Below are 10,886 nucleotides of genomic sequence, written 5' to 3'. Positions count from 1 at the left end.
ATCTTACAACCTCTGAAAACATGCAACTCTGCATGCTAAAAGCTCAAGTTCCTCACTGTAATGTCAGTCATTAAATTTGCTACTTGAGAGTTTTGTGTCTCCTACCTAGAGCTGACTTAAAGAGATGGCTGTTTGGGGGATACTGGGGAACACTGTGACACCATAGTTTGACTCTGGCAAGTGTCTATAAAAAAAAAATACTAAACCTCACAGTATATAAAAGTAAATAAAAGGAGAATTAACAGGGTTTCCATAGAGGTGTTTCTCTACCTGGTGTGCACTATGATGTCTGCATTTCAGAATGAGCAGCTGGTCACAGTCTAGATCCTATTTTCCCTATCCACTTGTTACCCAAAGAGGGGGAACACAAAATCTGAAGTGTACTTTGATGGAATGCTGTTAACCTGTTTTTGTTGTTATTTCCAAAGCCACATTTCCCTGAACATAACAGAAAGAAACAACAGGAGGTGAGTTTGACATTTGAACCTACCTCCCACTAAGAAAAATAAAAGTGAAACCTAAAAAACCCTGAATCCCTCTGCTTTCCAATGAGCTCTTGGAGATGACCACCTTAGTGATGGTGATTTGCAAGCAGTCTGCAGGCACATGCATACCACTGCATGCCTGGCACGTGCTCAAGGCCAGGACACAGTCAACACACACAGTAGTTGCGTTCTCCAGTGCCCTGCAGAATTGTTGTGTTTTGTGGCTGTCGGTATCAGAGTGCAGAGAAGGACAGATGTGACTCAGCAAACCCATACCACTTGGCTGAGGCAAAGCCTGCAAGTTTAGGTTGGATATTAGGAAACATTTCTTTACAGAAAGGGTAGTTAAGTACTGGAATAGGCTGCCCATGGAAGTGGTTGAATCGCCATCCCTGGATGTGTTTAAGAGCTGTTTGGATGTGGTGCTCAGGGATATGATTTAGCAGAGGGTTGTTAGAGTTAGGGTACTATGGTTCGGCTGTGGTTGGACTTGATGATCTTCAAGATCTTTTCCAACCTGGGTAATTCTATGATTCTATAAAGCCCTTGCCCTCATTTCACTATGCCGAAACCTTACGCTGCTGGGGAGAGGCATGATACACTCTTTGAGAAGACAAAGCCCAAAAGGGAAATTGCCCTACTACTTGCCTATGACCTTGTGGTCAGTTTGTGATCCCAATGAACATACTCATCCATCTTCTAGAGCAATTGACTGTAGTTCACCAGTTTTGCAGTCATTTTTTCCTTCAAGAACCAGCTGTTAAGTAGCAACCATTAACTTGTAAATGAGAGGAGGATAAAATACACGCTTCTATCAAGAGAGACAAAATAGCACTTTTTCTGTCTTTCAACAACAACAAAAAACTCAGAGAGCCCCTGTGAGGTCTCATATTACTCAGAATTTTATTTGTAGATTTTGCAGTCCAGCACTTGCTGATAATGTATGAAGTATGAAATTAAATCAATTGTCAGAGCAAATGAAAAAGTACACTATGCAATACATTATCCTCTGTTTTCTTTTTATTGCATTTCTTCATTCACCTGCTAATTCCCCAAATTCAGCCACTTACAATGAATCTTCCAGTCAGTAGCGGGAGTTAGCAGGGTTCCACTGTAAAACAGCTTTCACATTTCACTTGAGAACTGGCAACATATAGTGTTGAAGGGCACCACATACAAAAGCTGTCAGTCCACAAATATATTTGATTTCCATATGCTTACCCAAGCTCACCTCCTGTGCTGGGAAATTAACACACAATGTAAGATTTTTTTTCAATTGTTGCTTTTTTCTTTTTCTTTCTCTTTTTTTCCCCCTTATTTTTAAAGCATGCTTATCAAGGCTTACTTGGCTGCAGAGGTTTATGTGGGATCACTGGGGTGTGGCCGCATGACTTAATTTTTAAAGCCCATGGCACAGCCCCTCAGGAATGCAGCCAGACGTAAGTCCTGAGCATCTTGATTGTGATGACTGAATAGAAATACACTGTGATGCTTCTCTTTTCAAGAAACATGAGCTCATTAGACGTTGAGACTATAGCTGAGGTATTAAGTGATTTGTCATTTTCTGGTTTTTATTACCAATTTAGAGCAAATATTTTACATAAAATTAAGCATCCTCTTAAAAACTTAGCACATAAGTTAAGATGATAATGTCAGATCCCATTCCTACTCATTTGCATGTATTAGCATAAATGTCAGGACTTGAAAACTGCCCTTTGGTTTCCCCCTTGAATTTTGCAGCAATACATATCTTCTAGGAAACACACAATTAGTATACTGGAAAACTAAAGATTCATCTACATCACTCAAACCACACCTCAATTCATAAATCCCTCATTTTTCCATAGAAATGAATTTTTTTCGAAATCAAAATCACTCCAAAACTTGTTCAAAAGCATCAGTTCTGTAAACGGCTTTTTAGCATGCATGAGAAAAGTGCTATTTAATTTCACACTCAACTAATCCTTTTACAAATTTCTTTCAGGCAGAATATAAGAGGTTGTTATTAATTCCTTAATAAAATAAAAAATAACTTATAGGCGATATGTCTTTAACCTTGGACCAGCTTGAGTAATTTTTTTTCCCCTCAGATAAGACAGAGAAGATCAGCACAAATGGCAAATGATAAATTGGCCTCTGGGAATTACTTGGGAGTCCCCCTCCTCCTTTCTCTCTGGCAATCCCTCCTTTGAACCACTTCTGTTTTTAACATCAGTTTGATTCCTTCCACCCCTGCACCACCAGTGACAGAAGTTGTCAAGGTCTGATGTTACCCGCCATAAGTTTTAACTCCCAATCATACTGAAGAAATTTAACAAAGAATTTCACAAAGACTACACCAAGCTGGAGCACCCATTTGTCAGGAGTTCAGTTTGTGTCTTAAAGGCTTATTTGCTTTTTCTGGATTTGCTGAAGAGAAAAAATAAAATAAAATCTATCACTCCCCTTTGTAAGATGCAGCATGAGCAATTCCATTTTACATTCAATCCATTTTATCTATATCTTCCAAACCATCCTCTTTCTCATTTGTCATAGAACCATCATAGAACTGCTTGTGTTGGAAGGGTTATTCCTATCAAACCTCAGAATCTCACCACATCACAGACACACAGACTCAATAGCTGTTGGCATCCTGCTCAAAATCATTAAAGTAAAAATTGTAGAACCGCTGTTATTCACAGAGGACTTCATATAGGGTAGTTCTCTTGTTAGCCGATGCTGAAGATAAACATCGCTAGCTCCTAATGGGGAGATACCCAGGTAAAAAGAAGTCATTACCTCTGAATGGCTATGGTGGTAGCAGTAGTAGTAACATATGTAACAGAAATATCAGATTATCTTGAGAGTAGCTCTGGACAAGTAAGCTCGGCTTCATTTTCACTGCCACTCTCTTTTCTCCAGGTACTTGCAATTAATATTGTATGAATAACTCTCATCACTAGCTTTAAAACCTGTTAGGAATGTAGAAATATGAGGTTTCTTCTGGGTTTCTGAGTCCAATCTCTTCCTACAACAGGAAACACACTCTAGGTTATATCAGAAACACCTCAAGAAGAAAGTTTCTCATACACAGACCAAGTTCCATTTGAAAATTAATTGGTGTTTCTTGACTCCAACACTTATAGAAAAAAATGCTCCAAAATCTGTTTGATCAGTCAATCAAAAACCATCTTCCAGATGCCATTCTAAATTCAGCATGGCTTATTTCTATCCACAGGCTTTTTTTTTCCCCCAGCTCAGTTGTTTAGCACAAGCAATGATTTTATCCATCCTGACATATACTCGTGTCATGACAGAACGTGCAGCAGTGTTGGAGATGTGGGTAGATCATTTTGTATGTCCCTAGTACCTGATCAAGTAAATACAAAAAAAGATGGCCAGACCCTGAAACCCCTCCCCATGCATTTAGGCAGACTGCTTTACAACTGCTTTTACACAGCTCAAGTCGGTCACTAGGAGGGGTTGGGAAGGCATCCCTTTCCCTTACCACAGCCACAGGAATCTGCAGGTCATACAAATCGCAGCCTCATTATGGCAACTCCATTTTTATTGAAGGTGTTTGGCATGAGCTATCCAGGTATATATGCAGACAGGTATAAAATGCATAGACATCACTTTTTGAAAGCTGTCATTTCCAAAAAGGAACCATTACGGGAGAAGCATGCTGTGGGATCTGTATTAAAAAAAATAATAATAATTTACAGTCGCTTTTTGAACACCTAATTTCCCCAGCAGCCCCTACGTAACAAAACTTCAAACAGCCACACACGGTCTCATTTAGTGAATCTACAAGGAAGAGGTCTGCATTATGTTTGCTAAAAGAACTAGGATTTCAATTCCAGCTGCTGCTGGGTGTGCTTGATTTGTATATTAATTATGCCTGTTTGTAGCTGTAAATTTGCTCCAGATTAGCAGCCCATTGGCTCTGCGCAGGGATTCATTATACTAAGTGGCTCCTTGCACTTTCCTAGTTTTCAAATTATTCCATATTTCTGCTTTGCAAAATGCTTTGAATACCTTTCTCATTCAGTGCAAGCTTTCAGTCCTTATTCAGACCATTATTATTAATTTTTTCCTTTAAGACAAAACATGCTCCTTTAGCTCCTCTCTCCAGACACTTCTGGCTGGTGGCACACCAGCTTTGTCCATGGTGCTGCTCTCAAACACAGGAGGAAGTGCCTCCCCTCCCAAGGGAAATGCAGCTTATTCATTTTTTTCTGTGTGGAATGTCTTACATTAAGGGCTTCAGGAATTACACAAGTGCTCCATGGGATGCAAATACAGTCCCACTACCCCGCTGACATTAAATGCTGGTCACGTTGGAATAAAACCGTCCCATATGTGGAACATTTTTGCTCTTGATAACCGAGTTTTCTCCCCGCATTTCAGAATGCCCAAAAGTTCTGAGCTGTCAGCTTTGCAGCTCAGGCCTGCGAGATATGCTTGGAAATGTACCACGTTTGAAATCAGCTGCATAAATCGGCCTTTGTTTAAGGCGCTCCGACTGGTGTCTGCGCGGGAATGTTTGTGTACAGTTAGGATATAAATGTCGATGGGGTCAAGCCGATTTCCCTCATATTTTAGGAAAACAACCACTCTGAACTGAAAAATTGTATGCCAAGTTTCAGCCTGAAGCCAATTTTTACGATCAAATTAAAAACCTTTGAGAATAAGAGGTTATAATGGAAATACTAACACAGCCTTAGCTGTGGCAGCACTGGCAGGCACTGCAACAATATCAGGAAAGCTCTCCCTGCCCACAATCTAAACTAAATAAAAAAGATGCCATTTTCTAACATACACCCCGGGCTAGCAAATAACAATGATTTAATGTACTTGCCCTGTGGTAATATAGTATGGCTGCAAACCTCTAAGCCAATTTTTCTTTTTCTTTCTTTTCTTTTCTTTTTTAATTCTTTTTAAACATATGTGCCCCATAGGGAAAAGATTGTAATTTAGCTCTTATTTGTGGATATACTGCTTTCATTTCAACAATTCTGAAAGCCTTCCTGCTGTCACATACTGCTGTATGCAAGCATCCAACTGAATAAAGACCCACCAGGCTTTTTCAGGAGTTTATTCACAGGTTTGGCTCTGCTTATTGTAGAATTCACCACATTTAAATTAGATGAGGGCTACTGTAAAGCGATAACATCGTCAATGACTGGAATCTCACTTTCCCCTCTAACAGTCTGAAGCGAATAAATGTATTGGTTGTTCATTAACAAGTAAACGGTTTCTGCTACAATGTCAAGGAAAAAGAATGTGTTCATTAATATGAACGATCTTCATCTACAAAGATGATTTACACAATGCATGTCATGAGATAGATAGGTTTTCCCCTAACTACTACACTACCAAACAGAAAAGCTGATTCTTAGGACTTCTTTGAAATTACAATATTGTTTGTTTACCAAGAAGAACGACAGTCTCAGTCACCTATGCCACCATTGTAAGCTCTATAGTAAGTACTTAAAAAAAGAGAGATTTCCGGAGTCACTTGTGGAATTAATAAAATTGATAACTACAGACTTACACTGCATCAATGATACATATTATTCCTGTGATAGGTTAAGCTAAAAATAAGATTAATTTGGTTATAGAAATTCCTTAAACAACAACACTGAAATTATTTCAAACTTGAAAATTTTCAAGAATTTTCTGAAAAAAATCAGCAAACACTGGCTAGAAAAGCAAAGCAGTTTGGATACACCAATGTAATCAGCATGCCTTGTGCTTTTCTGTTAACCCTCTGAGTATAGCTGTGGTACTCTGGATTTTTTGTACATCAATGCTAGGAAAATTATAACTGACAGAAATATTACTTTATGTGTTGCAACTTAATGAATCACATTCTAAATATATTTGAGCTGGCCACCACATCTAGTGAGAGATTCATCCATCCTAGAGTTGTAATTGTACACTAGAGAAGCCAGTCTCCAGCAACTATAAAGGAAGCTGAGATGATTGCCTTAGATTATATACATAACTCTTAGATGGATGCATCTAAATGAGATGAAACCCATCCCAGGACCACTTAACTGTGCTATCATCACCTATCACCTACCTATCACTATATTTTCACATCACAATTTGCTTACCACACGCAAGCTCACTAGAATATTGCACTTAGTTTGGAGACCATGTTATCCTTGCTCACACTTAATTGAGAGGACTTAAGCTGGAAGTGACCCTGTTCTATTCTCCTGTTAATGCTAAGATCAGCCCGACAGGCACCTCTGGAGACCAGATATTAGATGACCTGAATCGCCCTGTGGAAGTGCTTCTCTCTCTATCTCCTTGGTGATAGATGGGGCTTACAATGATGGCCATCAGTCTCAGTTAACTACATAGGTTTGGCAGGAGGAAAGTGGACTTGTTTACATAGTAAGCATTTTAAAAATTATTTTTAGCACCAATACATTGCAGTGATTCAAAAAGAAAACAAAGAAGTCAGGAGGGCCAGTATTTATTACAGTAAAATGAATGTGGTGTGCTATGTGCTCTCTCAGATCATCACATTAGAAATCATCTGTTGTCTTTGTTTCCTTTTTTTAAAGGGTGTTTCAAGTATTTTGGGGGGCACATAGTCTGTTCTTGCTTGCTCCCATTCAGACATTAGAAAAGAAATGGGGCGGATGCTAATATGTAAGCCTGAAACATTATTTCCACAAAACCATACATACATATACATGTATATGGTTATGTTTAAAATATGTGAATACATTCAAAACCACCATGGAAACTCCTTTTAAAACAGTTTTAAGATTCAGATACTTTTCCTTGAAGACTACAAAGAGGCTATCAGCAGTTTGAAACTCAATACGTTACAGACCCAAAAATAACTTAAATGTTTTTATAGTTATGTTCATAAAACATAAGCCAAAGATCAGAAACATGTAAGATGCTGGGGATGAGTAGTGATTTCAGGGTCTAGGATTATTTTCACATACAATTTAAGTAGTGCAAGATGGTGTAAGATGAAGGAGCCAAACATCTTATTTTAATGATAACCCTGTATTCCAAAGCAAGGCAAAGGTGATAGGAAACTCCCAGGTGGGTTTTGAGTAATATTTCTCATGCTTAATGTGAAATGTATATTGTTTTTTTTTCTTCTGACCTCCCTCTCTAATTAAGAAGAATGGCCATTGGCCTTTGCTTTAAGACTGCCAAATTTTCCCAACAGTCAAAAAGCATGTGGTATTGATGGACACTTTTTTATTACCAAATGTGTGTCTTGCATTTACATGGTTGAGTTGCATCTATTCTAAAGGGATGGCTGTACTGCAGTGTGGGAAGGGCAATGCAGGCAAAACATGTGCCAGATCCTAATCTACTACAACTTGATGTAGGTAAGTGGCACAAGGGAGAATTGATTTTGGCTGAGGGTTTGATCCCATGAACAAAAAATAACTGTCCTACCCAAATGCTATTAAAATACAGCCATTGACATCACAATGACGGTGACTGTGCTCTGCCTAGCAAGGGACTGTAGGATTGGATAGGCATGGTCAAGTATGAGTCCTTTCCCATATCCAGCCTTTCCCAAATCCTAAAACTTGGGGATTTTCACATGGCAGTTCATTTATCCTATCAGTTCCTGTCTCTGCAGAATTCTCCTACAGGACATCTACTTGATTCACTTAGTTTAATAACTTGGATTCCAAATAGAGGGACTGAGGCCATGCAGATGCACAGGCCTTGTGCATATGGGTGTATATTCAGAGATCAGGCTCCTAAAGTGACATTTATTCTACTAAACTTAATCTTAAGTTTGATGTCTGATGTGAGCTCCTACCAGTGGTTTCTTCTACAGTCCAAGAAGTGAGATCAATGGGTGTATCAAACCCTGAGTCCTTCCTAAAATGTGTGCCACAACAGATGAGATGAATCAAACCTGAAAAAGCTCATTTCTGTACTATCAAGAAAGTCTGGCGATCTAACTTAGATTAAATGTCTCACTTCTCATTTAATGCTGGCTCAGGTTAATTGCACTGTGTTTGAAATACTTGTGTACCATTTGTGTGAAATTTCACAAGATGAAATACTTATATTCAAAATCTTAAAAGCTTTTAATGTTATGACTGAAACAGTGAAAGATGCATTTTGAAGGATGGAGAAACAAACCAATTCCAGTGTTTCTTAAAATGTGGTTCACCTGATACTTCCACCTAGAAATGCAAAAGAGCATTACACCAAATCCAAGAAGGTGCAGGTACACCTTCATTGCCACAACTGCGTGTAGTGATAGCTCCATGGGCAAACGCAACTCAGAACAGAAACTGCACCGTGGGCAACTTGCCCTGTTCCTCCAAACTTTATTTATACTTCCCAGCAAGATCAGCAAAGTCTGCACATCTTTTTGGGCAGCATACTGATATTTCCATTTGTGTGATACTAAATACAAAGAGACAATGAAAGAGAGAAAAAAGAGAGGGAGGAAGAAAGAGAAAACCACATTTTTATGACTTTTTAAAAACACCACAGCAAAATTTTAGATTTAGATGGGAAAGCATCAAATATTGTCAATTTTAGATGGGTAAAATTTGGAAGTATGACCTTAATGATGATATCTTTCACTTTAGAACAGGATTTTGGAAGCTGTATTTTCTATTCTAGTGTAATTTTGAGTGAATTTATGGTCACTTTTTTTTTTTTCTTTTTTTTTTTTTTCTTTCAAATTACATCATTTGAAGCAAACATCTACAGAGTATAATATTTCCGTGGAAGCCAACTTCACGATAATGGTTAAAGAAAATGCTGTAATGCTGTGTTGAGGTTTTAACAAACCAAAAATATGTGTATTCTGTGTAAATGCCCATTTTATTGAATATTACAAATAGAAATGGTGAGTTATTTTTAGTTTCTCCACTCTAAGACAAAAACTTTCACTAATACAGGTTAGGCTTTACATATATATTAAATGACTTTTTATTTTCCTCTGTTGAGAAATGCTCTAGCTGTTTTAAGGGTAATTCTCAATATTAATATTTAAATTTCACCATAGTATTAACTGTGGCTATCTATGGAATAACCAGGTCATGCGGAGCAGAAGGATGTCTGTGCACTTTTGTAACAGGACCTTCTCAACTAGATTATTACATACACATGACAGAACGTGTTCTCAAGCCATTTCCCAAGACTCTGCATTATCATTGGCAGCAAATGATAGGGAAGCAACCTTCCATGGCCATCATCATGTCATCTTCTTTAAGCTCTAAGGCTGCCTTAAACTCAATTTCCCATTGATCCTGCATAATATCCTCCAACAACAGTCATTTTCTATGGAATCATAATGCCGGTTTAGAATGAGCTGCTGTGGAAGATACTGTTTGTTTCACTATATTTCTTGTTTTTAAAGCCCATATTTGTAGCCCCTAAGCGATAGTGTGTTTGGTACCATTTTGGCCCAAAACTAGCAAGGAATTTTAGGGTACTATAAAAGGTATGTGCGTATAAAAGCAAAAAAGCCAGAATAAAGCCCTAATGTGGGCTGTCAAGATTTAAGTTGATTCTTTACTCAGAGGGTTAACATGTGCTAAAATTACATACTGCATTTCCTAATTTCACTGATGAAAACATTCACTGCTTCTATCTTGAAATAAAAAAAGCAAAATAGCCTTAACCCTTTGAGGATAATATTAGCAGCAAGTTACAATCTAAACAGAGAACAAGTATTTCAATTAATTAGGAAATAATTCTTACAAAGGTTCTGTAAGCACCTTTTTATGTTCCACTATCTCAGCAGCTAGTGCTGGACAGATTGGATGTAATCACCTCACATGGGTCTGAAGGATTTTCAGGGTCTCAAAGGGTTAAAGCCAAGACTTTTGAGTAAAAGTGTTTTATTAAAAGGGTGAATTAGGTGAGCGAACAGTCTCGGATGAACTTGGTGAATAGTCTTCCGATTCGGAGTTGAGTTCAGGTGGAGCCTGCTGTGCCTTGTAACGTCCCCTCACATCCTGGTTGCGTCTTCGTCGGAAAACCTGCCTCTCCTTATCAAGAGCGGTGGTCTGGCAGGGGCATAAAATGAGAATAAATGAAATTAGGCTGTGCGTGAAATGCAAAGCTAATGAAAACCATGAGTTTTTATGTGGCCCGCAAATACCAGGGATAATAAATGTTCAGACCAAATTAAACCTGTTCTGTTTCAGTCAAATCTGAAAGGTTTAGCCCACAACATAGCTAAATGCTTTAAAAAGTGCATTTCCCAAACCTTAAGAGGTAGTCTGACATCATCGAGCAGATACAGTACCGTATATATGGATGCCATATGTTCTACTTCTGGATGCTATTAATTTCATATTTTAGTAAATTCGAGTTTCAAGCCAAATACCAACTGACCTTCCCCCCACCCTTCTCTAAGTATAAATCTGTTTCTATAGGTGAGGCAGAGATGTA

At 38.3% G+C, this 10,886-nt stretch overlaps 1 protein-coding gene across 6 annotated transcripts in view; it reads right to left on the bottom strand.

The window, feature by feature from the left end:
* Window positions 1–5,547: 5,547 nt before the first annotated feature.
* The window catches only part of DCLK1 (doublecortin like kinase 1), a 228,275-nt gene continuing 222,936 nt past the window's right edge, over window positions 5,548–10,886 (bottom strand). For 5 of the 6 annotated variants that reach the window (XM_015851967.3, XM_085555157.1, XM_085555181.1 and 2 more), the window contains one exon: window positions 5,548–10,498. In XM_015851967.3, the coding sequence (XP_015707453.2) occupies window positions 10,441–10,498 (58 nt within the window). In that variant the 3' untranslated portion in view covers window positions 5,548–10,440. Of the gene's footprint in view, window positions 10,510–10,886 lie in introns of all 6 variants that reach the window. The other variant, XM_085555165.1, reaches the window with a different exon arrangement.

Source organism: Coturnix japonica, chromosome 1 (genome assembly GCF_054131305.1).
Source record: "Coturnix japonica strain WE chromosome 1, WE-NBRP24, whole genome shotgun sequence".
Taxonomy (NCBI): Eukaryota; Metazoa; Chordata; class Aves; order Galliformes; family Phasianidae; genus Coturnix; species Coturnix japonica.
The sequence above is the reverse complement of the archived record's forward strand: the minus strand, read 5'-3'. Positions and strand labels throughout refer to the sequence as shown.